At 37.0% G+C, this 27712-nt stretch overlaps 1 protein-coding gene across 17 annotated transcripts in view; it reads left to right on the top strand.

The window, feature by feature from the left end:
• DISP1 (dispatched RND transporter family member 1) overlaps positions 1 to 27712 on the top strand; it is a 224916-nt gene that overhangs the window by 181624 nt on the left and 15580 nt on the right. For all 17 annotated transcript variants that reach the window (XM_086345216.1, XM_086345215.1, XM_086345214.1 and 14 more), the window contains 2 exons: positions 20060 to 20089; positions 27253 to 27376. In XM_086345216.1, coding sequence (XP_086201342.1) covers positions 20060 to 20089; positions 27253 to 27376 — 154 coding nt within the window. The remainder of the gene's footprint in view (positions 1 to 20059; positions 20090 to 27252; positions 27377 to 27712) is intronic.

Genomic DNA, 27712 nt, shown 5'->3' with positions numbered 1-27712 from the left:
CCCCAAACTCCTTGGCCTGACATTGAAAGTCCCTTTAAAGGGATGGAGTGTGTTTTGTGGGGGAAGGAAGGGTAGCTCAGGGAGGAGGAATCTTCTAGCCCTGGTCAGGAAGAAGGTGACAAATCTCAGTGAATGAGATTACTGTATCAGATTTTTCCCCCTGCACTTTAGAAGCTTAAACAGAAATCTGATCAATGATTGCATCTCCATTTCTATTTATATTAATATGTAGTTGAGAACTAGACTCAGATAATTTTTTTGGTCCTGGTCAACACTAAATATTCTGGGTCTTTGTTTTTAGCTCTCTGTCATTGGCCACTCTTATTGGCTACCAGAAACTGAAACTACTTCATTGTAAAGCAGTCCCCAGGAGAGATTTATTTAAATGTATTATTTGATTGTTAAAAGGTCTCCCTCTAATGCAGAATTAAACCCTACCTTGAGCTCCAAATTGTATTAATTTTTTTTTAACCTTCTTACCCGTGACCTCCATTTCCCAAAGCTCAGAATTCTGAGTAAGCAGCATTAGTATCTGGTGAGTATTTTGGCTTGAGGATTTTAAACTTCATTCCAGCATTCCAACCTCTTAAGTTAGTTAAATTTAATAAGATTTTTCTGGCTTTCTTATGAGCTTTTCTTGGATCTGCTATTAGTGATTATTATTCACATCTTATTAAGAAAAGTATATACTATAGTCTCATTTAGCATGTTTTGTTTCGGGGCTTATAGCAAGTCTGGCATGGAAAGGCTTGAGTTTAAGGGCAAGTGCTTTATAATTTAGTATAACTTTAAAATGTAACACATGGAGCTGTTCAGTTTATAACTCCAGCTAAACTATGCAAATTTAAGTTCATGGGCTGAGGAAGAATGTTTCTTTTAAGCAAAGATACTTTTCAACTGTTAAAAAAAATTTTTAATTAACCAGTTGTCTTTTTCAGAATGCTCATTGTTTTAAACTATTTCTTTTAAAATCATTCTTAGATTCCTCTTGGGGTGTGCATTGCATAGGACCAGAACCATGTGAAATTCTGGCCTCCAGTACTACAGGGACAAATGTATTTGAAAGTGGCAAGGGCGAAATGTGTCTGAAAATGAATTTCCCATGCTCTGCTTCCCTCTTCTTTGAATGAACGGCAGAATAGCTGCCCTTTGACGACTGATCTGCCAGGCCTAGAACTCCACCTTTTTAAGAAGAAATAATTATTTAATTATATAAGAGGAAATTACCCCCCTCCCTGTTCTCACCCAGATCCGTATAACACAGTTCTTTTCTTATTTATTGCAATAACTGGGGAAAAAACAACATCATTTCTTTCTTGCTTATTAGGGCCAGGCTCTACTAATAAGAGAAAAATTTCTTTTTAACTTAAATTGGAACTCAAGCTGTTACATGAAAGTCTGATTCGTTCCAGCTTTATAGGGTTTTGAGTCTGAGTGGGACAGACAGGGAATATTGTACATTATGTACAAAGCATATTTTTCTTATGGAACATCACACAGAAATGCCTTTGTGGGCTGCCAGTCTCAATCACTAATTGAAGTGACGTCTAGTAGATCCAGTGAGTGGGCAGTTTCGCCTGTCAGTTTTCCCATTGGACTAACTTCCTTAAATATCAGATAGTTGTCTTTGCCAGCAAGTTTAGTAAAGTTAGCATGTGGATTTATAAATATGTGGAAATGCACATTTTTATCATTGTTCACAGCAATCTTTTATCACATCTCTGAGGTATTCCTAATGTCTCTAGGGAGAAAATTGAAAATTATTTAACAGCTAAATTGGAGGTGAGTTTTTCTTAGCTAATCAATAGCCGCTGATGGCTTAAGCAATAGAAGGAGGTGAAAGATGGCAAAGGAAATTCAGCTGTAGGATTGCCTATAATCCATGGACATTTCTTCTGCCTTTGGCTGGCATGTTCCTGTCAGTTATCAAAAGAACATACATTTTTATATTCAAAGTGTAGACATTTATTATTGAAGGTAAGAATGGTCATAGTCAGGGGTCTAGATATATCTTGAGAGAGAAATTCTACATGGGTGTAAGTCTGATTTTAGTATCTCATAGTGCAGAAATTAATTTTTTTTTCATTATTTAAAATAACTACCTACCTGACTTCAGGCTCTACTACAAAGCCACAGTTATCAAGACAGTATGGCACTGGCACAAAGACAGAAATATAGATCAATGGAACAAAATAGAAAGCCCAGAGATAAATCCACGCACATATGGACACCTTATCTTTGACAAAGGAGGCAAGAATATACAATGGAGAAAAGACAATCTCTTTAACAAGTGGTGCTGGGAAATCTGGTCAACCACTTGTAAAAGAATGAAACTAGAACACTTTCTAACACCATATACAAAAATAAACTCAAAATGGATTAAAGATCTCAACGTAAGACCAGAAACTATAAAACTCCTAGAGGAGAACATAGGCAAAACACTCTCTGACATACATCTCAGCAGGATCCTCTATGACCCACCTCCCAGAATATTGGAAATAAAAGCAAAAATAAACAAATGGGACCTAATTAAACTTAAAAGCTTCTGCACATCAAAGGAAACTATTAGCAAGGTGAAAAGACAGCCTTCAGAATGGGAGAAAATAATAGCAAATAAAAATAAATAAATAAATAAAATAAAATAACTAATCTCAGGTGTTCTGTTTAAAAACCGTGATTTAAAAGAAAAACGATTCATCACTGAATAAAGTCTGTAAAATTTATAGAGTACACCTAAGCCGAACATTATACGTGTTTCATCACAGTTTCAAAATGGAAAGAGACGAAGAACATTTTGAAGAGGTGTATCTCCTTTTCTCACCTACAGATGTAGGCTTTGCATGGAAATATAATTACCTGTAAATTGTTTCTATATTACTGGAGTACTTGACTATATCTGACTGGTCCTGTAAGCAATTAAGAATATTTAGTTCTCTATCAACATTGCAATTTAGACTACATTTAATTCTTATTCTGCTATCACATGAGTGTCTCTTTTGTGTAATTTTATAAAACAATCTTTCAAAGAATTTTTAATAGTAAGTTTTATTATTATTACACATTCTAAAAGATTCCAAAATAATAATAGTCTCTGAATGTAAAGAATTTTTTTTAAATTGTGAATTGGAACTGATCTGGTCATGTGTTGTACCTGTATTTGGCGAAGAAACATGGACATTAATAGTATAAAGTCTCAATTAAATTTACAGTAACAGTATTAATGATTTTACTGAACCCTTAACTATACACCAGACGCGGTGCTATATTTTACACATACTCTCTGATTTAATCCTGAAAACGACCCAAGGAATTCAGAGCTATTATTGTCATTTCCATTTTATAGATGAAGAAACTATGGTTAGAAAAAATTAAATAGTGTTTAAAAGATCAGTTCAATAGTTAGTGATAAGCAGTAGAGCCTGGAATTGAGTCCTGGTCTGTCTGATTGGGAAGCCTGTCTTCTTAGTCACATCTATGTGCTGCTCAAATGTAAGAGAGAATTTTGTTTTTGTTTTTACTGATTTTTTTTAGCAGTATTTCAAGAAACAGTTACTGAGTGCTAGCTACATAGTTGGATGGCATCACCGACTCAATGGACATGAGTGTGGGCAAGCTCTGGGAATTGGTGATGGGCAGGGAAGCTTGGCGTGCTGCAGTCCATGGGGTTGCAAACAGTCAGACACGACTGAGTGACTGAACTGAACTGAGCTGAGCTATATAGTAAGCACTGTGCAGATTCATCCTTGAAACCACAGAGCTAAGACGGCACAGATCATAGATCACAGTCATGAGAAGCACAGATGACTTGCCCCGGGCTTTCCAAGTCCTTTTTAGATCACAGAAAGGACGTATTCACAGCAGTACCTTGTGCAGACCCCAAGGAAGAATCCCGCGTGATTTCTCCCATCTGTTTGTTACAGGTCCACTCATAGGGGGACACCCAGATGGTGCAGTGGTAAAGGAATCTGCCTGCCAATGAGGGAGATACAGGAGATGTGTGTTTGATCCCTGGGTCAGGAATATTCCCTGGAGGAAGAAATGGCAACCCACTCCAGTATTCTTGACTGGAAAATTCCCTGGACAGAGAAGCCTGGTGGGCTACAGTCCATGGGATCGCAAAGAGTCAGACACGACTGAGCGATTGAGCATACGCTCACAGGGGGACACAGCAGGTACTTGGACAGGCTAGTAGTAAGAAATAGATTTTCCACATTTTAGGTATAACATTTTCTTTGTGCCTAAATCATATTTTCTAGTCTAAATGTCACACTCCATGCTATCATCCTCAGGATTTTGGATGCCTTTGCTCTGGCTCCCAGACTGCCAAACAATGCTCGCTATAACAAGATGGAAACTGTAGACCTTCCTTATTATGATTTCATGTAGTCTGGTATAACTCGGTCCTTACTGCTAACTCCTAAATATACTTTCTCCAGCAGCATTTTCCATGTGCTCTTCTATCTGTCATTTACTCAAACCATAGTTGACTCTCTCCACCCCTGATCCGTAGGCAGCATTACCGACCACTATATTATGAAAAGAGTGGAAACTTCTGTGGAGTGCACCTTTAAGATTAAAAGGGGGAACCTTGTAGTCAATTGCCTGGGTCTGAATCCTGCCTCTAACACTTACTGTGTGAGCTTGGGCAACTTATTTAACCTTTCTGTGCTTCACTTCCTCATCTATAAACTCTACTGCCTAGGATTGTTTTAAGAATTAAAAAATCTTTCAATATATGTCAGGGCTTCCCTGGCGGCTCAGACAGTAAAGAATCTGCATGCAACGCAGGAGACCTGGATTCAATCCCTGGGTTGGAAAGATCCCCTGGAGAAGGGAACTGCTACCCACTCCAGTATTCTGGCCTGGAGAACTCCATGGACAGAGGAATCTGGCACACTACAGTCCATGGGGCCACAGAGAGTCGGACACAGCTGAGCCACTTCCACTTCAATATATGTCAAGTGTTCAGGACAGTGTTTGGCACGTAGCAAGGTTCTATAAATGTTGACTATTGGTTTGTTTTAAATATTAGTATATTTAATGCTTTTAGTTTGTATTACCTCTTTCCTTTTTAATGCTTTGCAGTCTAATTTATGCCATCACTCCTTTCCTGGCGGTCCTGGGGTCAGTGACCTCTTTTGACAAATTCATTTCTTCTCCTCCTTCCTTCAGTGGCATGTAATTCCCATTTACCATCGCTTCTTCAGCTGTCCTCTTTTTTGCACTCTATCACTGTATGCTTTTCCTTCTTATCTAATGTGCTGTGACCATCCTGACCTCTCTCACTGTTGATGGAGACTCCTTTTCCACTCTTTCACATGACTGTCATTTCCATAATATCTTGCTCACTGTTTTTTTTTTTTTCATCCACTCTCAGCTGTTAAAAATTTCAGATCCCCATTTCCTGTCTGAGTTCTCACTGTAATGGATATTCCCATAGTTCACAGTAGCATGTAGGACATCTTTATTTAAATATCCTGCCAAAGTGTCAGAGGATGAGTACTGTATACTCCTTCAGTTGAAGCACTTGCACCCTAAGTAAGCGTAGCCATTTACTGTAGATATTGTTGGGGAGAAGGCAATGGCACCCCACTCCAGTACTCTTGCCTGGAAAATCCCATGGACAGAGGAGCCTGGTAGGCTGCAGTCCATGGGGTCGCTAAGAGTCGGACACGACTGAAGTGACTTAGCAGCAGCAGCAGATATTGTTGACTCAGGAAAGATCTTGAACTTTGGAAGAAGCAGAGCAATAGGGATTTTAGGACTAGTTTGCTGTAGATCAGTGAAATTCTGTTGCTCATCAAAGGCCGTTTATAGGTAATCTAAGGTCTGTACCTTATAAGTCATTGGGACAGATATTTCTAAAACTTTCAAAAAGAAGTTGACTTATGACTCATCCAGGAGTTACCCATTTAAAATGTTATTGGAACTTCCTTTTTATATGTTTCCCCAAACTTGAGCTAACCTGAATCTTAGCTATCTAAGGTTCAACTTAAACTTTTGTCTTTGGCTATCTTGAAAAGGGATACTTTAGGCAAAACTTATCTGTGGTCATACAAGCCTGCATGTTGGCTACTTCTGGTTGTGATTATTGATTGGAAGGGGCACATGCAAGCCTTTTGGGTTTCTGGGAAATGTTCTATGTCTTGATCTGAGTGGTGGTTCCATGGATGTAAAATCCATCATATTGAACACTTAAACTTTGTGTCTCGTATCAAAGAGTTGGTAAAATAGGAAGGGTTTAAAAGAATGACATAAGGGATTTAGGAATCTCTCCTCTTTAATTCTAAAATATCCTTTCACATTCTTGGCCAGTCCATATATACCCTTGGAAGCAGAGATAACATTCTCTTAAATTTTATATTCCCGATTATGCATTGGGAGAGAGGTTGGAGGTTAGGAGGAAGGCTTAATAACAGCTACCATACTCACCTCCTCCCAGCAGAGTTTCTTAATAAACCAAGCTCCACTCTGAGCTGCCACCTTGCTGTTTAAATATGTATGTTTTTTCCTCTTGATTTGAAGATAGTAAAGTTAAGCTGCATTTTTGAACTTTTACATACTTTTATTTTATTTTTAAATTTTATTTTATATTGGAGTATTAACCATGTTATGTTAGTTTCAGGTATACAGCAAAGTGATTCAATTATACTTATACACATATCTATTCTTTCTAAAATTCTTTTCCTGTGTAGGTTATTACAGAGTATTGAGCAGAGTTCCCTGTACTATACACTAGGTCCTTTTTGGTTATCTATTTTGAATCTATGAGCTACATTTTTATTTCAGAATCTGAAAAATGGAGTCTTTTGTGACATGCTCACATTCTTGCACACACCTTGCCTTATTTGCTTCCCCACTTGCATCTTCTGTCAGCCTTCCATCTTCCTATTTTGGTATTTGAAAGTAGAAATTGCATTTTTACTTTTTACTGCTCAAAAGTGCTTAGCAGACTGGAATTTCTCGGGTGGAGAAAAGATAACAAAATGAATGATTTAATAATGCTGAGAAAATCAAGGGCTGTCCTTGGACAGTCTTCCTTAGGGAAGGTAATAAAGCATCTTTCCCAGCCTTCTGCCAAACATTTCATGATAGAGGTAAGCCAAGATTATAAAAAGATTTGTTTTCCATGTGGAAGAGACAGATTTAGGGCCAGGAAGAAGGAAAAGAAAGGGTGTTTTTAACATTTATGACAAGAGAGAGCCCTTGGATTCTACATACGTAAGCCTTTTCCTCCAAAATACTTCAACCTATGACATAAGTCAGGTTCTGGGAAAACTTACTGTGCTCAGTTGACTTAAAATTGAATGTGAGTTTACTTTGCAAGAAATACCTGTGCACAAGGAAAGCATAGGGGAAACTTGCTGTAATACTGCCCTTGAGGTTCATGCAGTTGTCTTGTTATGAAGTTTTTCCAAATGAGCTGTAATTTCCTTTAGAATCTTTGTTCTAGACTATCATTTAGCATGTGTATGTCATCGAAGGGTTAAGTTTCCTATATTTGGTTGGGGACCCATTTAAAAATCTCTTTCAATCTTTCACTAACTGAAATTGTTTTCAAATTACCAACGCAAGAATAATACTATGAATCTATTAATTCTTCAAAGGAAATTAGGATTTCCTAAATATATTCCATCCTGGGACTTCGGCTGTCTTGAAGCCAGAGTAACTAAAACATTGTGATTCTATGGAAATAATTGGACCAAATAGACCCTAGTATGTGTAAAACTTTAAAACTCCTTAGAAACTCAGTGGGCTCCTGGCTTCCACCTAACCCCTATTCTCAAACAGGGCCAGACCCAAATTCTTATCATCTGATCATAGGGAACCCTCTTTCAGGAAGTGAAAGAGCTCTGTATTTGTGTTTCTCTCTCAGCCCAGTTTCTCCGCATCTAGCTAACAAAATGGGTGCCAACTAACCAGGAGATTTCCATTACCACTATGATAGTCCTGGAAGGCTGAGCCAAGCTCCACATGTGTCCCCACTGATAAGTAACCCAAGAGAACAACCGTTACTAGATGGCGCCAGACCGTGTGCTGGGGTGGATTTGGGCGCTCCAGCCAGACCGTGGACATCTGTCTCCCAGCTGAACAGGTGTACCATGCTCAGCTTATTATTCTCAGTTTCAAATGCCATATACTTTATAAAAATGAATTTTTGGACTCTACTTTTCCCCTTGAAGTGAGACCCTGTAGAAAATGATAATTGAAGCATCACAAAATAATAGGCCTGGCCTAGATTATCAGTAAGTAGAATTGGAAAAAACTGACATCTGGATTAAGCATAATTCTTTAATTATAAAAGTAGTCACCCAAATTACAAAGGAAAACACAGCCATTGAAATTTTTAGAACGCATGTCAAAAATCGTGTTAAAAAATGTATCACAAACTAGGAAAATTTTGATGTTTCAGAGCTTTTATACTCTTTCATAAATAAGTAGGAAAGATATATATTAATATAAGCAAAAGAGACATAAAATAATATGTTAATGTGATTACAGCTATATGCATATGTTAAATGAATTTGGGGAATGAAACATTATACAGCTACTAAACTCATGTTTTTCCTGTTTTTAGAAGGTTTTAATTATTGATACATGGGGAAGACTCATAATCAAAAGTGGTAACACTTCATGTATCTAGTATGATCCTAAATGTGTGCATAGTTAAGGTGTATATTTAGGCACAAAGGAAAAAATACTGAAAGGAAATAGATCAAAAAGAATTACAGAGGTTAGATTGGTATAGTAAGAATATGGCTGATTTTTGTCCCTTCATAATTTTCTGCATTTTTCAGAATTTTTTGAAAAAGTGTGTGTTTGTTTCATAATCGGAAAACAAAGCTAACATTAAAGCAGAAGATATGTCTCCTCAGAATAGCTCTTTTAACTTGAGCACTTTGTCATGCGTGTTCTTCTGGTAAAATGTATTAGGCTGGTGAACTAGGTGGTTCCTCACCACTTCTTAACCACCAGCATCTTCGATAACCTGGCATGATTCCCTACAGTGTTTTCTTCTTCCTTTGACACATACTAGCAAAAATGTGTTACTGGCATCACAGTTCATCAGTCTTCATGTTCATTAACCCGGAGCACCCTGCCCCATCCTCCTACCTACTCCCTTTTTTCCTTAAACTATTTATCTAGCTATTTAGAAAGCCAGTCTCTCGAGCTATTCACATAAGGAGCCAGCAATCATTTTAAAACCTAAGTTCATTCTTACCTATGTTATGGGGAGGGGTGTTGTTTTTTAATTGATTATTCACATGAAGTATTTCAACATGGGAATTTTGATGAGGGTAACCTGGCTTCCCAACTTTTGGCATGGTAGAGTATTGAAATACTTAGGTGATAACTTGGATTCTCTGAAATTCCACATGAGCATACAATAGAATTTCACAGCAGGAAAGGACCTTAGAAATAACTTAATCCAACTCTCTTTCAAAGATGAGGAAATTGAAGCCAGAGAAGTTAAAGCTCAAGATTAATCCCCCAAGTTAGTAACAGGTCTTCTTACTTCTCGCTGTGGTCTTGTTAATACATTATTCTTAGAATAAGTTCCTCAACCTGGTTTAATGGTTTTTGGTATGATAGGTTTTGGGGTTGCAGACAGAATCTGCACCATTATGAACTGAATACAGCACCTGATCACCCTCACACCAGAGTGGAAAGAGGCCCTCAGCACAGCCTGAGGACACATGGTCCCATCATCCTGGGGGTTTCCTCATTTTTCTTCAAAAATTATCGTTTCTTCTCAGTCTAATTCTTTTAAGCATAGTTGATTTTTTTTTTTTTTAACCTTGACTTTGTCTAACAAGACTCTTTTCCTGCCAGTATTATTTTTATAAAAACTGTGTTGGAGTTTTGCTTTGATCTCTTTTAGTAAAGCTTCTAGACCGTTGAGTTATATAAATGTAACTTTTTAAGTTAAAGGATAAATATGAGAAAATTTAGTTAAGGAAGAAAAATCAATTTCACTATATGTTGTTCTGAAAAGCATAACTAAAGAATTTCTATAGTAGTTGAGGGAATAGTCTATCCTCCTGGCCAGTAAAATGAAGATATCACAACAGCTGCAAGGTATTGGTTACACCGTTGGAATTCATTTTGATACAGTGGATTTTTATTATTTTTTTAACTTCCCCACCCTCCCCGCAAAGTTTTTGATAGCAGGTGTGACTTTTAACCTTCCAAACTCAAACTTGTTTGGTACTGAATAATTTTGTGGGGGCCAAAATAATTCAGAATATATGGGAAATGAATTTAAGAAAGATTAATAATCTTCTAACGTGGAGTTTGAATACCTTTTGCTCAGTGTAAGATCTTTAGTTCTTACACTGAACAAAATGCAGATGTGTTATACTAAAAATTGAAAACCAGCAATATTGGAGAAAATAATTGGCAAGTTTTTGGATTATGATTATGTTTATACTTTTGATCTCCAGTCTAATTGATGAAGGTCTTGTCCTATTAATAAAATATTAATAGATAACTTATTTTCAGGAATGCAAATAGACCTCACTGAGGTTTTAATTAACATACAAACTCTTATTTGTATACTTTGTAATAAAAATGCCAAACATTTTTACTTTTTTACAGATAGTGAAAGTGAAAGTCACTCAGCTGTGTTTGACTCTTTGCTACCCCATGGACTGTAGCATGCCAGGCTCCTCTGCCAATGGAATTCTCCATGCCAGAATACTGGAGTGGGTAGCCATTCCCTTCTCCAGGGGATCTTCCCACTCAGGGATCAAACAAAGGTCTCCTGCATTGCAGGTGAATTCTTTACCATCTGAGCTACCAGGGAAGCCAAGATCCATAAAATTTTGAAAGTGGTGAAATGTTTGTGTAACTTACCTTGATGAAAGTAAAAAAATGTATTTGTTGAATCAGGCTTAATGGAAACTTCTCAAATATACGTAAAGAACTATGCCCTCAACTTCCAGACTAACCTTTTGGACAACCCCTTTGTGTTGTAATTCAGATTATCTCTAGCTTCATTTCAGTAGGTACTGCAGCAACTTTTAATTCCTCATGTAGAGATAAGTGAAGTTTTAGGCACTTCTCATTGTACTTAAAGTTCATCGTTATGTATATTGAATAAATATTAATGGGCTTCCCTGGTGGCTCAGATGGGAAAGAAACTACCTGCAATGCAGGAGAACTGGGTTCTAAATAACTGAGAGTATGAAAGTGTGTTATACATAGAAGATATAAATTTATCCAAAAGTTCACCAGAGTTTTCTTCGTGTAATATATATTTTTTAATATTATTGAATATATAATTACATATTAACTACATCTATATATTTTATATTAATAACATAGATAATAAATATGTAATTAATAACAATTATATAATAATTTATGTTTTGTTTTTCCAATTTTTATTTACTTTTAATTAATTTTATTGACATATAGTTGATTTACAATGTTGTATTGGTTTCTGCTGTACAGAAAAGTGAATCAGTTATACATAAATATGTGTGTGTATGTGTGTGTGCTTAGTCACTCAGTTGTGTCCGACTCTTTGCAACCCCACGGACTGTAGCCCACCAGGCTCCCCTGTCCGTGGGGATTCCCCAGGCAAGAATTCTGGAGTGGGTTGCCATGCCCTTCTCCAGGGGATCTTCCTAGCTGAGATCTAACACAGGTCTCCCGCATTGCAGGCGGATTCTTTACCGTCTGAGCCACCAGGGAAGCCCATAATATCCACTCTTTTTTAGATTCTGTTCCCATTTAGGTCATTAGAGCATTGAGTAGAATTCCCTGTGTTATAGAGTAGATTCTTATTAGCTATCCATTTTATATATAGTAGTGTGTATATGTCAATCCCAATCTTTATTATATATTACATAATAATGTATTTATGACAATAGATCCTCATATTTTGATTATGTATGTATAAGATTCTTAGAGGCTTTCTGAATCATTAAAGGAAGATAAAACTCTTCGTTATTTCTTTTTCGCCCCACACTGTACACCTAGAACACTACACTAGCTCCCAATCTGGTCCAGTAGCGCTCTGCACTATTCCCTCATTAAGTCCTGTTGCCGTTGCTCACGCTGCTACGGGAAGGTGTCTGGCACAGGACTTAGTACTGTTTGTTTCCAAGGAAACTGTGCCTCCTATTTATCTGTCTGAAATCTAACTATCCTTGAAGACCTAGTTCAAATTCTACTCATGTCGAGTTCAGTTGCTGTTCTTTGTGGAATACTCTGTTCCAGTATTATCTCCCCTACTCAATATTTTGTACTATACCTTTAAGTTTTTATTATTTTCTTGTACTATTCTCTAATTGCTTCTTGTCTGAAAGTCACATTTTCCTGGCAGATTGTCCTAAGCAGTGGTTCAAGTTCTGACTGTGTAGGCTCTATTCCAAGACCTACTGAACCAGATCCCTGAGGACCCTGGAAATCGCTTTTTTAAATAAGCTACCCAGGTGATTCCAGTGAAGATCAGATTACGTGGTGTCATTTAAACTGTGCAGTTAATATTTGAATTGAACAAAATTAACTGTAGATTTTGTATTAAATGTATTTTGTTTTAAGTTCTTTGATAATTTATGATCTGTGTATAGTGTTAGCTATTTTCATCTAGTATATAGTTAGCTGGGATGTTTTCATCCTTCCTAAAGTCTATGTCAATGAGAGAAATTTTCAAATAAAATATTTCAGTCATGTGTACCTAAATGAGTAAGTATGCAATTTCTCTCTGTAAAGTCCTCTCCCATTTCTTTGTAACTGTACAACGAATATATGAATACGTTCTCATGAAGGATTCAAAAATATAAAGTAAAACTCACTCTTGATTCCTTCTCTCATGGTAAACAAGGATATTGATTTGCCATGTTCCCTTCTGAATTTTTACATTTACATATTTTATATAGTTTTTCTCAAAAACGCCATATGAAATTATATTGAACTCTCTCACTTTGTCTTGGCGCCCTTTCTGTATCAGTATACACCTGTGTAAGTGTACCTCTGAGAATTTGTTCTGTGCAGTGTTCCACAGTATAGATGCACTACCATTAATTAAGCATCCTTCTATTAATAAATGGGCCTTTAGGTTGCTCTCACTTTTTTCCTTACTGTAAACCATACCTCAGTGAACATCCTTGCAAATGCACGCTTATGAACACGTACCATTTGCTCTTAAATAAGATCTTGTTCCGCCCTGCTTTCCATTTTGGTTCACAAGCAGTATCTCATAACCTCCATCAGTGTACTCTTTTCCAGGTTGTGGCCAAAAGTACAGGATCAAGGCAGAAAATTCACATTCTAGACCTGGCTCTTCGTTGACTTTCTCTGTAACCTTGTACCTTTTTCTCCTTTGTTATATGAAAACAAAGATTAGAGGGAAGACTTTTAGAGTTTCCTACAGTTCTAACAATTTCTTGTTCTAATTAGGCTTGCAGGTATGATACCATTTATTTTTATTATATTCAGCCAGTAGCAAGTGCCGTTTGAATCTTGTAAAGTAAATCATAAAGGTTCACTATGCTTATGAACAAAAGCACAGTACACTTTAGTCTTCTGCATTACTTCCTTACTGATGCGTAAATGCCATTTCCGGACGAGCTACTAGTAATGTGGTGGTGCTGGTAGTGGTATTAACAGTAATGGTAGTAGTAGTAACAGAAAACTATTACTCACAGAGTCCATTCTTTGTATTATTCATTTCTCACAAATACTGAGAAATTAAAGGACTTGTTCAAGTTCAACTAATGAGTTTCATTGGTTTAGACTTTAACTCACATTTTTTAATACAGGCATATATATTCTTTTTCAGATTCTTTTCCATTATAGGTTATTACAAGACATTGAATGTAGTCCCCTGTACTATCCACTAGGACCGAGTTATTTATCTGTTTTAACTCACATTTTTTGATTACTAAGTTCACCTGTTTTCTTAAAGACAGTTGCCTCATACTCAAATATTTAATTTCTGCTCAATTTCTTTTTTAACATTTATAAAGAGATGTCTATTTATTACATGCTCTCTAAATATTAGTCCACATCCAAACTTTTCCTTGCTCTCCTCGTTTATTTTTTTTAAGATTTTTTTATGTAGACCATTTTTAAGGTTTTTATTGAATTGGTTACAATATTGCTTTTGTTTTATGTTTTGTTTTTTTTGGCCCCAAGGCATGTGGGATTTTAATCCAGGAGATGGTGATGGACAGGGAGGCCTGGCGTGCTGCGATTCATGGGGTCGCAAAGAGTCAGACACGACTGAGCAAATGAACTGAACTGAGGAGGGATCAAACTCGAACTGCCTGCTTTGGGAGCAGAGTCTTAACCACTGGACTGCCAGGGAAGCCCCTCTCCTAGTTTATATTTTTTATGGTAGTGGGACTCTGGTCAGTTACAGCAGTTTGAGATGTCAAAGTGACCAGTACTTTTGAGTCAACATCTCTTGAGCAGTCAGGACATGGGTTATGCAAGTAGTTGCGGTTATTGTTATCTTTCAAATCACTCGACACAGACCATAAACATTTAGCTCTGGTGCATGAAGATGAATTAAAGGCCAAGCTTAGCTTGTCTACAGGGTATCTGTTTCATCTTCACGTTAGACCCCAAGCGTGCCAGTGATGATTCATGGAAATACTTAGTGATGAAAACTGGTTTTGTTTGTGTTGGAAATCTTTTAAAGAATGCTTATCAAAGTGTGGATTCTTTATTTTCAGATACTTTCTCCGTAACATGCCAGCATTGAACTGAAGTTATTAATTGCAGAATACCCCTTTTACAAAAAGGCAATGTGGCACAATCCTGTGGGACTAAAATATGGAACTACTGAGACTAAAATATGCTACTTTGAGCATTTTTTAATTTAAATTTGGTTACTACCATAAAGTGGAAAATGTATTTCCTTCACAGCATTTTAGTTGTTCAGAAATATACAGAACTCTTTTTTTCCACAGCTTTGGTTTTCCTGAATGCTAGGAAGAGCTATTTGGAATTTGTGAAACTTGATACTGTCCCTTTCTAAGTTGTTGCATTAATTCTGCAGTTACCTCAACAATTGAGCTCTCTAGATGGGTGGAATGTTTTCATGTTTTAGCAGTCCCATTTCCCTCACCCTACAATCTGCCATTCTTTTCCCAAAATTTATCAAAAGAAAGAGGAACAGTGAGGGAAACCAAGAAACAGACCATTTGTAGCTTTTCTACATTCCTTCCTGTTTCCTATTAACTTCTTCCCTCCCATACTTTTTTTAATGACCTTTTTAAAAGATCTTCCTTCTGTATTTCCCCCAACCCCCATTGTCATGATTACCCTTCTTTGTACCCCCCACCCTCCCTTCTTCTGAGAACTCTACACTCTTGTTAGTTGGTCCCTTGACCAATATATGTGCACATACCACAATTCACTGGTCATCTGAGCTGGAGCCAAGGTTCTCAACTGCTATTACAGATCTCAAATGTGAAGTGCCAGAGGCAATTAATTACTTAGCATGAGTACTGAGTTTGCAAATGCTTTATTTCTTTTTTTGAAAGAAGAGTTGAATTTAGCTCTACAATCATGTCACTGTTACCCAGTCACATACAGAAATATTTTCTTGAGTGGGAGAGAGAATGACACTCCAGCTGGTCATCTGGGGATTGTGCACAACCCAAGCTTATTTACAATACAGCCTGCAGAAGTTGTGTCGTGGAGCCTGCAAATGTCATCCACCTTGGGGCTTTTTCTCAGCAGAACAGAAAATGTCTACAACCCTAACCAAAGAACAAGCAGATGTTTCCACCTAAGATTATTATTTTTTATTTGTTTTTTTGGCATGGGTTTTGACCAGATGCTATTAAAAGGTGAATGAACCCTGGAAAAACATGGTTTCTCTCTTTTTGTTTTTACCAGTTGTTATTTAGCAACACAAGACTGAGGTTAGGAGGGAAAAAAATCATTCTGCAGATTTTATTAGATAGCTATTAAAAGTAGCAAATCAGAAAGATGGTACAAATGAAGAAAGACCAGTTTTAATCATGAAAGTGTATGTTGGATTCCCTTGCCTGCCTTCTTAAACAGCTATGTTCTGGTAAGAGACTGTAGGGCAGAATTCAAGATGGCAACACCTTAAACCGTAAATCAAACAGGTTTCATGTTTTACCTGCAGTTGTGGTTTTGGTGTTTCAAACATCTGTTTGTCATGTCCATTAGTATAAAAACTTCAAAGGGATCTAATGTTTTCCCAGAAGGTATCTTTGCGGTAACCTCAATTTTTCTTTCTCAACTGATGTCAACAATCTCTACTTATTGTCTCAACTTTAACATAAAATGAAGTTTTTCCTCAAGCAGAAAGAATGTGATGAATACATAGTTGACAGAAAGTCCCTTGGGAATAAACTAGTTGTAGATCCATGAATTTCTCAGTTTAAAAAAAGTTAATGGGGGTGAATAGGAGGGAAAAGAATATTTATATTTGTAACAACCCAAAATGTATATAATAAAACATCTTTTTTTTTTTTTTTTGCAACTTCTGGGTATGATCCAGCCCAGAGCTATGGCTCTGGGGATCACCTTAAGTCTAAAGACAGAAAAATCTGTTAATTTCTTGTGGAAATTCAAGAGGTAGTTTTGAGGATGTGTAACTTGAAAAGTGAGAGTGACAAATTAAGGTTTTGTGTACAAGTTAAGTGACTGGCTTCTTTGGTCATTGTCTCCCTCTCTGTAAAAATAAATCTTCTTGCAAAGCTCATTAATAGCTTCATCATTGGAGTTAAGATAGCATGTTCTTTAAAAAGCAGTGTGTGGTTGTGGTGATGGTCACACAACTCTGTGGAAGCACTAAGACCCATTAACTTGTAGGCTTTAAATGGAATAATTATCCTTAGAAGGAAAACTGTATCAAACCTAGAGAATATATTAAAAAGCAGAGACATCATTTGCCTACAAAGGTCTATATAGTCAAAGCTGTGGTTTTTTCAGTAGTCATGTATGTAAGAGTTGGACCATAAAGAAGGCTGAGCGCCAAAGAATTGATGCTTTCAAATTGTGGTGCTGGAGAATACTCTTGAGAATCCCTTGGACATCTAGGAGATCAAGGCAGTCAATCCTACAGGAAATCAACCCTGAATATTCATTGGAAAGACTGATGCTGAAGCTGAAGCTGAAGCTCCAATAATTTGGCCACCTGGTGGGAAAAGCTAACTCTTTGGCAAAGACTTTGATGCTGGGAAAGATTGAAGGCAAAAGGAGAAGAGGACAGCAGAGGATGAGATGGTTAGATAGCATCACTGACCCAACAGACATGAATTTGAGCAAAGTCCAGGAGATAGTAGAGGACAGAGGAGCCTGTTGTGCTGCAACCCATGGGGTTGCAAGGCATCGGCATGACTTAGCAACCAACAACAAATGTGAACTATATCTCAGTAAAACCTATTTTTAAAAACATCAGTATATAATTATATTTGAGAAGACTGTGGGGGTTTTCCCTTGGTAGATTTCCCTTGGCATCTGTGTATGCATTGGGGTTTCCCTGGTGGCTCAGACAGTAAAGAATCTGGCTGCAATGCAAGAGACCTGGGTTCCATCCCTGGGTTGGGAAGATACCCTGGAGAAGGAAATGGCTACCCACTCCAGTATTCTTACCTGGGGAATTCCATGGTCAGAGAAGCCAGATGGGCTACAGTTCATGGGGTCACAAAGAGTCAGACATTACTGAGCATAATTAGATATGTAAGAAATGTCTGTGGCACTTTTAAAGAAGATTTTACTTTAACCTTTCTGATTAGCCACCAAATTAATGATTCTTGCAGCATTGAATAAAAGGGCCTCTATTATAGGATTCAGAGACACAAACGAAAACTTGCAAAATGTAGTAAAGTGGGTAGTAAAGCTTAGTAGTAAAGTTTAGGATTCGCAGATATGAATGTGTTTAAGTTACAGAGGGTGCGTTTGTGTCTATGTATGTGTTTAACAGGTAGATAAACAAATAGAAAATAGAACTAAATTTACTTGTGTTGATATTTATGTCTTCATTTTCTTGCTGTCCATTGACTACTGATTTCACATCTGTCGAACCTGAGAAAAGTAATAAAAGATTCATTAATTTTCATTAATAAAAGATTCATTAATTAACTAACTCATTAATTCAGAAAACTCTGGAAAAAAAAAAACAAAAAACTCTGATCTGACATCTACAAGGGACCCTGCATTATACTAGACTCTGGAGATGTGAGCACAATTAAGATAGGTCCCTGTGTGTCAGTTTTTAGCTTGTAAAGGGAATTCTCTTTATTGTATATATATTTTAAAAGAATACATTTTAGAGTTGATTTCTTTAGTAATGCTAAAGAATATTCACAAATATTTGGTCTCATATTTATTTGTGAAGCAATAAGGTCTCTTATGCTCTTCTTACTAGAAACTCTAAATTCCGTATCTCCCCACAGAAATACTACTGATTTTCATATATGACAGATGAATACTTTATGATTATCCCTATGTCATTTTCCCCCCTTGGTATTACAGACTGACACACACAAGACTAAGAACAGCAAAGTGGGGATCAGGAAACATGAATTCTCTCTACAGCTCTGTTCCTAAGACCCTGAATGACCAAAGGCAAACAGAGGCTCATCTCTGAAAATAGGACTGGGATGGAATTGGGATATGTCTTCTCTAAGACTGTTTCCAGTGCTTACAATCTCTGGGGTTGTTTCATCTCCTTGAGTATAATATTTTTAAGGGGCTTAGAGTCATCAACGAGGACATGTACAAACCACATGAAATTTAGAACATATGCATCTTTTCTGTAAGCAGATTGATACAAAGTGCATTCTGGAATGTGAGTTCCATGAAGTTTGGGACCCTGTTGGTCTCATTCATGGCAATACCAGGAGTTAAATAAATATTTTTTAAAGAATGAATACATATATATTACTGAGACATATAAATAAGAGAGGAAAGAATAAGAAAGGAAATTTTAGATCACAAAGAAAATCTAAAACAGAGGTCTAACTACTGGAAGAATAATAGATTGAAGTAGAAAAACCAAAAATAGATGTTTCATTTTGTTTTGTCTCCTCAAAGTATGGTACAGCCTGGTGGTAGATTTCAGATTAGGAGAGAGTACACAGGTAGGAAATTACTCATTTACTAAGCAAATATTTAAGTATCCTCTCAGTATTATTGTAATGGTTATCAAACCTTTTGATCTCACAACCTTTTTACACTTTCAAAATTATTAAGGATCCAGAGGTATTAATATTTTATGTGTTATATCTGATATGTACCACATTGGAATTAAAACTGAGAAATTTAAATTTTTTAATTTAACTCTTTTAAAATAATGACTGTAAGCCCTTTACATGTTAACATAAGTTATGAAAAATAATTTCCAAAATGAAAAAAAAAAACTGTAGTGAGGTGATTAGCACTGTTTCACATTTTTGTTAGTCTCTTTGATGTGTGGTTTAATAGGAGACAGCAGGCTTCTCATACTTGCTTCTGCAGTCAGTCTATTGCAGTCTGCTGTTTGGTTGAAGTATATAATATTATGGACGAAACCCAGCCTTAAAGAGGTATGGGGTTGGAAGAGGGAGGCCGTGAAAAACCCTGTGAAGGATATGAGGAACTCCCAGGGGTCTTCATCCCATACGGGGAGAATCATTGTCTTCCAGCATGGTGGAACATGAGCAGTAAATTTTGTAACTGAAGAGGTGATATGATATTTCTAGCTGAAGAAGGTATTGATGTCCAAATTAAAAGAAAAAAGATGTAAGTAAGAAGCAGCTCGGATTGGAGAGAGGTATGTGGCTTCCTGTTGTGAGAGAGATGAGGGAATCTGTAGCTATAGGTTTGGAGAATGTCTGGTATGACTATGATTCCCCTAGGAGTGTGTGATGAACATCTGAGAATATGCCACCTACTGGCATACAAGGTGGTCAACATTCATTATTAAATCCAAAATCTCTCAAATAGAAATGTCTTTTTTAACTCTTCAAGGATTCTTTCATAAGGAGAGATAATAAGTGAAATGTTATATGTATATATAAAGCATTTGTTTGTATTATGATGACTTGTTTCTGATTGTTTTTCCTTTGCTTTTTTCCAGACCATCCAGACCTTTCAAGTTACCAAAAAGGTAAAGTAGTCTGGATCATCTTATGAAATAAGTATGTTCTTTTCCCATTTTAGTATTTTCTTTACGTTTTCCTGCTGTTTTTGCCTTCCTCATTTGTATTTTTATGAAGGAAAATTATATTTCCACTGATTTGGCTGCTTGAGGAATCCTGAACTCCAAAAAGTGGTTTTAATCCCAAGGGAGTCTTTTAGCCTTTAAATTCTAGTTGGGTTTGATCATTTATGGGCTTCCCTGGTGGCTCAGCTGGTAAAGAATCTGTCTGCAATGCGGGAGACCTGGGTTCGATCCCTGGGTTGGGAAGATCCCCTGGAGAAGGGAAAGGCCACCCTCTCCAGTATTCTGGCGTGGGAAATTCCATGGACTGTACACCGTGGGGTCGCAAAGAGTCTGACACGACTGAGCAACATTCACTTTCACTTTGATCATTTATATTTGCATGATTATTTTGAATTCTTTCCTGTATGGCTTGGCTTCTCCATGTCTTACTTATTGATGAGAGAGAAACCATCCAGCCAACTGCCATGACTTGAACTCACAGCAGTTTATTTCAGATGGCTCATCTGTGTCTCTTTATAAAAATTTTGTTGTCATGTTAAGATGGAGGTACTTTTTTATGTGAAAATTTTTAAGTTTGCATTTTTTAGTAGAAAATCAAAGTTTTAAATGGACAAATGTTTCCCAAAAAAAAGCATTGTCTCATCAGATGTCTTTTTGCATGGTGATTCCAAATATGAGATTGTTAAGAAATTCTTCATGATATTTGAAATTCCTTTGCTAAGGAAGCTCAGATGCTGATATCTCTGAAGCCTTCCTCAGGAGAGTTATTCTTTCTTTGGAATAAGATTGCTACATAAATTTTAATTAGTAAATTCCTTTTATATTTAAAAATATTTGTAAATTGTAATCAAATAGACATAGCATAAAATTTACCATCTTAACCATTTTAAAGTGTACACTTCTCTGGCATTAAGTACATTCACATTACTGTACAAACATCACTACCATCAGTCTCCAGAACTTTTTTCAACTTGCAAAACTGAACCTCTGTACCCATTAAATAGTACCTGCTCGCTTCTTCCTCCCCCAGCTCCCGGCAACCACCGCTCTTCCCTGTCTCTGTTAATCCCATCACTCTAACATCTCATATGAGTGGAAGAGTGCAGCGTGTGTCCTTTGTGACTATCTGATTTCACTTAGCATATTGTTCTCAAGTGTCATCCATGAGCACGCATCAGAAGTTCCTTCCTTTTTAAGACTGAATGGTATTCCATGGTATGCATATACTACATTGTTTTTTACCCAATTTTGCAACAAAAAACATGGAAAAAAGATGAAGGAAAGAGGTTATACGAAAATGTGTCATAAAGTAAATATGACACATGAAGAAAATGAATTTCCATTTTTCTGGAAATAATAGGATCTTCTTAAATGACCAAAACTCTTACATTTTGGAAGAGTCATATGTATTTTTCTCTGTTAAAAGATTTGTATTTTTAAAAGTTTTCATTTCTTCTTTTCAATATACGCACATGTAAATACAACTTCTTCCTAAAATTAGCTTTTTCTGATTCCCTTTTCCCACCCTAGCTGACAGTAATCTTTTCCTTCATAGAATTCACAAAATTTTTTATCTGTATCCCTGTAAACATACACCTCTATTGACCTAGTTCTGTAGGTATTTGTGTACCTGTCTGATTTTCTGAATTAGGCTCTAAGTTCCTTGAGGATAATATCCATATCTACTATGATTTTATTCCCAGAAAACCTGCATCCTTACTATGTAATATTAACTGTTGAATGAGTTTATTACTTCACAAGAAAGAGTTCTGTACTGTTTTCTTCTGTGAAATTCCATAAACTTCAAATATTCCACTAAATTGATAGCTGATGCCACTAGAAAAGTTAGGATTAATAACATTTAGAAACGCTTACCCTTAGAAGAGGGATAAGGAACATATGTTAAAGGAAACAGAAGGGAAGAAACACAGGAGGAAGAGATTTTTTTAGGAAGCAAGCAATAGCTAAAGTGTTAAATATTTCTTAGGTAAAAGAAGATGAAAACCAAGACAGTTGACATTGGCAGTTTCAGAAGACTCACCAGAGCAAAAGCCAGGCTATTAAGGGTTAAGGACTGGGGTAGTTGGTCAGGAAAAGAGGCCTCAGGTCCTAGGTACTCATACTCTCTAAAGCCTGGCTCTCCGCTCGGAAAGGAAGGGGAGAAAGAGGAGAGGGTTTCCAGAAAGGCAGCAAAAGTCAAAAGAAAAAGATCTTTGTAAACTAAGATTAGAGGAAAGTTTACTATGGAGGGTCTTATTGTAATACAAATGGTCCATTTAAAACAGGTCCCCCTTATAATGTCACATGAGCATAAGTTCGCCCTCTAAGATACTTCATTTATTTGTTTTAACAGTTATTGCTGATCTTTTCCCAGAGTAAACCCAATAATAACATGACTGAGAATCTGTGAGTATGTTTGAGGGACTTCCCATGTATATGTGTGTGCTTAGTCGTGTCCGACTCCTTGCGACCCCATTGACTATAGCCCATCAGGCTCCTCTGTCCATGCGATTTTCTAGGCAAGAATACTGGAGTGGGTTGCCATGTTCTCCTCTAGGGATCTTTCCGACTCGGGGATCAAATCCAAGTCTCCTGCACCGCAGGGAGGATTCTTTATCTCTTGAGCCATCAAGGTCGATATACCTCATGAAAACTTTAGCAGGGCAGGAACAGCCTGGACCAGGGTGCTAGGCAGCCTGCCCACTCACTCAGATCTGCAGTTCACCCACAAATGCAATCCATTCTCCCTGCTCCTTCTGTTATCTGTCGTTTTATAGAAGGAGAATGAATCCTTCATATCTGTGCTGTTTGATACGTGACCTCTTGAGATGATGATGTGCTCTTTTATATTGGGTTGGTCAAAAAGTTCATTCAGGTTTATCTGTACCAAATAAAAAACCCAAACCAACTTTCTGGCCAATCCAGTCCAACAGTGCCATGGGTAGTGCTGCGGGCCTAACCTAAGCAGCTGATACAGCAGTAGGGCCTTGAGGAAAACCATCACCTGGTCAGTCAGTCATTAAGAAAAGACTGCCTGCTGTCATCCAGGAGCCAGAGAAGTGGATGGCACATACAGTTATGTTGTAGTGTGGTCTAAAGATGTACAAAATTAGATCAGGCAGATGAAAGACAATTACTACATGGTATACAGAGGAACATATTATAGTAAAAGAGTGGTCCTTTGGGAAATTCTTCCAATGCATGTGTAGTTGACTTTTCAGAGAAAAGAATGCACAGGTCCTTTATTCAAATTTAAACTTAGAATATGTACCTTGAACTCAGATGCATCATGAAGGGAATTAGCTAGAAAACTGTAGCTGTAAGATTTATAGGTCATTTTTAATTTCCTTTACTTCTCCAATTTTCCTGCTTTATTAGATTTTGTCATAATATTACAACCATTGTCTGGGTTTCATATTATATATGAAACTTTTGTTTCCCACATGGTGCCCGTAGTTACACAACATCTTAGCATAGACAGCAGGAAGCAGAAATGGCCTCAGTTACTGTGTGATATTTAGCAGAAACCACTGTCTGAGTAATATTTACTCAAAAGAGTTAGGGCTTTCCCCCCGTGGTGCTTGATGTCCTCAGGATAGTGATTCCATTTCTTAAGTGCGAGCAGTTGTCTCAAAGAAAGGTTAGCATGTGAAACATGTGCTGTGTGAGGAAGTGGATTTGTAATAGGGTAAGGTTAAATGTGTTTGGAAGAAATGTGCTGAAATCACTAATACCGTAAAGTTTCCATATGTAGTCCATGCACAGATATGGTAGAGACCAGTGCTGTAAAATCAAAACCAAATGTTTTCAAAAGCAAGAAAAAGCAATTATTGAATGAGTTTTTAAGATTGCTGTGCATGTGTGCAGATTTTTCAAGACACAAACAAAAAGTCATTATATAGGTAAATTAAACCACAGTATGAAAACTAAGCAATTTGGGGCCCATGGCCTTCTATTGATAACATGTTTGTAGGTAAAAATGCATAACTTCTGGTTTATTTGAAAGAAAATTGATCCATTTAATATAAAGTATAATGAGTAATTGTGTAAGCCTGGAGCCCTTTTCACTTCATAGGGCTGATATTTTAAAGGTCTAAAATGTAAAGGACTTTTTTTTAAACCTGAAGCAATGAACAGAAAGTCTCAAACGTGCTATTGACAAAGGATTTTATTGCTTCAAACCAGTTACTTTCATCTTGGTTTGCATTTGGTGGAGGAGGAAATAAAGTATAGAAAATATAAGCATTGGGTGTGTTCTGGAAATACGGACGATTCTGACCACTTGGTGTTTACATTTGAATAACTACAATCAACATATTCTGATTTATGTGTTTTCAATACATTCAGGATTATTCTTAAGTTATTCCACCTTATCTGGCATAATTTTTCCTTAATGAGTTTTTAAATGCAGAATTTACGTTAGTGAATCATGTTCAAACTTGAAGTCCTTTGGGTCTATATGATTTTGCACAGAGAAATTAAGAGTGTGGCTTAGGAATTTAATCCTAAATGACAGTTTTGGAAAGCATCTGTTTGTGGCAAGTTGACTTATTCTTGATGGCTTTTGTTTCTCTTGTGTTCGAAGCAAGAGATATCATAGTAGCTAAGAAGCCAGACTCTTAAACCAGACTACCTGGCTTCCTAGCTTCGTGACTTTTTTTTAAAGATATAATTGATATGTAACATTATATAAGTTTCAGGTGTATAACATAATAATTGGATATTCATATGTATTGTGAAATAATCACCACAATAAGTCTAGTTAACATTCATCACTACACACAGTTACAAAATTTTTTTCTTTCTTGTAGTGAGAACTTTTAAAATCTACTCCCCTAGCAGCTTTCAAATATACAGTATAGTATTATTAACTATAGTTACTGTGTTGTACATTACATCCCAAGGACATACTTGTTTCATGACCAGGGCCAGCTTGTGACTTTGAACAAGTTATTCAACCTGACCATGCCTCAGTTTCATCTCATAAATTTGTTGTGAGAATTCTGTGAGATGATAATCTATGTAAAGCATCAGAGCAACTGGAACTCTTAGTGGGTGCAAGCTATTATTCTTTATTCTCCTAAGGTTGCTTTTAAAAGAAAAATAATGAAAAATGCCTGTGCAAGTGCTGCCTTAAAGCATAATTATGTTATATTTTATTTAATGTGAATATCTCCATGAAGCCAGATCTATGAAGTTGAGCGATCAGAATATAAAAATCAGCCATCTATTCTTAGAGACATCTTGTAGCTTTTTTCAGAATTGTAGAGCCACAAGCTTTCTTTAAACTGCCAGCGTGATTTTGAAGAAGAAACTCAAAATATCTGAGCAAGAAGTCTATTTCAAATAAGCCAGAAATAGCCATCACAGCAGCCCAATGAGCTAACACTGTTGAGACTTAAAGAGTTATTGTCCAGAAGTTAGATGTTTCTTTTCTTCTCTGATAAAAATTCAAGAAACCTGAAGTTGGCAGAATACATTTTGAATTTTAGAAGAGTTCAATTTAGTCAACTTCTATTAAGCAGTAAGTTGTTAGCAAGATCTGCAAGCATCAGGTTAGGAAGGCCTGGTCCAAGATCTTACGGAAGGGCCCAGAAACAGGTCTTTCAGTGGAAGATAGTGAAGGAGGGTATGGGAAGGGTATTGGGGGAAATGACTTGACTGTGGGATTTGGTAACAGAGAGGAGTTTCTGAGATGTAGTAAGAAACCACAGCCAGGCCATGGTGATTAGAGAATTGAGGGAAGATAGATACATGGGTGTTTGTTCATCTAATCAATAGATAGTGACCAAGCACCTTTTAAAAGACACTGTTCTGCAGACAGGATCATCTATATTAGTTTTCTATTTGCACAGCAGAAATAGAGACACAGACATAGAGAACAACTGTGTGGATATCAAGGGAGAAGAGGGGATGGGAGGAATTGGGAGATTGGGATTGGCATATACATACTACCGATACTGTGTGTAAAATAGATAACCAATGAGAACATACAGGGAACTCTACTTAGTGCACTGTGGTGACCTGAAATGGAAAGGAATTCCGAAGGGAGGGGATGTATATATGTGTATGGCTGATTGGTTTTGCTGTACAGTAGAAACTAACACATATTGTAAAACAACTATACTCCAATAAAAAATAATTTTCAAAGAAGAAAGTATATAAATGTTTAGCAAAAAGAAGAGGGCACTAATACTGTACTAAATCAACCACTCAATCAAATCAAAAGTCTCTGCCCTCATGTAGCTCACAGTCTAGTGGATAAGTTCATTATTGTTCTGTGTCCAACTTTTTGTTTTAACTAAAAGGAAGGTTAATAGGTTTATGGGAGGTTTCAGTTTGGTTTGGTTATTCTTAAGGCTTACAGGCTTTCCCGGGTGGCTCAGCAGTAAAGACTCTGTCTGCCAGTGCAGGAGACGCAGGTTTGTTCCTTGGGCCGGGAAGATCCCCTGGAGGAGGAAATGGCAACCCACTCCAGTGTTCTTGCCTAAAGAATTCCATGGACAGAGGCGGCTGGCAGGCTACAGTCCATGGGGTCACAAAGAGTTGGACATCTAAAATAGCATCTAAAATAACAATTCTTAAAGCTTTACCTGAACCTATTTATGGGCTGGGTTCTTTTTCAAGAAGTGATGGAGTGAAAGTAGGAAGAAAGGAATAACTGGAGAAACAAAAGTTCTGGAAGAGACTGCAAAGAGGATGGAGCCTCTGTTAAAATATGTTTTTTTCCACTTAGAAAGTGTAGATTCAAGATCTTTTTCCTAGGCATAGATACAGCAATGAAATATTACTTGTCAGAAATGGACATTATGCTCACTTTCAGTTGGTTAGATAGCATGACTGACTCAACAGACATGAATTTGAGCAAACTCCAGGAGATAGTGAAAGACAGGGAAGCCTAGCATACTACAGTCCGTGGAGGCACAAAGAGTCACACACGACTTAGCAACTGAGGAACAACAGTTTATAATCTCATTAGCTCTTTCATTGATAAATACCTGTACTATGTCTGAAGTAGGAAGAATTAACAAATTGCTGTTAGGTAGTGAAAAAACTTTACTCTGCTTCTAAGTGGCTTTCTCTGTGATCTCTCTCTGCTTTTGTAGTTACGCAGCCCTGATAGCAGACTGGCCTGTGGTTGTCTTGGGCATGTGCACGGTGTTCATCGTGGTCTGCGCCTTGGTTGGAGTATTAGTGCCAGAGCTTCCTGATTTCTCTGATCCATTGCTGGTAAGGAAAACTGAGCCAATAGAATCTGCTCATCTATTTTATTTAGCCTTCGATCATCTCAAAAGATTAAGCATTTTAGGACACTTTGTCTTATGCTATCTAGTACCCTCTCTTTTGAAACCTTCTCAAGCCATCAGTAAGTATAGTCACTTTCTGAAAGAGGAAAGACTTGTTTGTATTCTCAGGTTCTCAAAGGCGGTCAAGGAACTTGCCCACCTTCAAAAATCTGGAAATCTGTTTCTTGGTCTCCATGTTAAGCTAAAAAGCTGTAAATTGGAGAATCTGCAGACTATAAAAACATTTTCACAAAATCTTTAAAACCAGAATATCACCTTT

Source organism: Bos grunniens, chromosome 16 (genome assembly GCF_055505025.1).
Source record: "Bos grunniens cultivar Pamir isolate PY7600 chromosome 16, Bosgru_T2T1.0, whole genome shotgun sequence".
In the NCBI taxonomy this organism is placed as follows: Eukaryota; Metazoa; Chordata; class Mammalia; order Artiodactyla; family Bovidae; genus Bos; species Bos grunniens.
The sequence above is the reverse complement of the archived record's forward strand: the minus strand, read 5'-3'. Positions and strand labels throughout refer to the sequence as shown.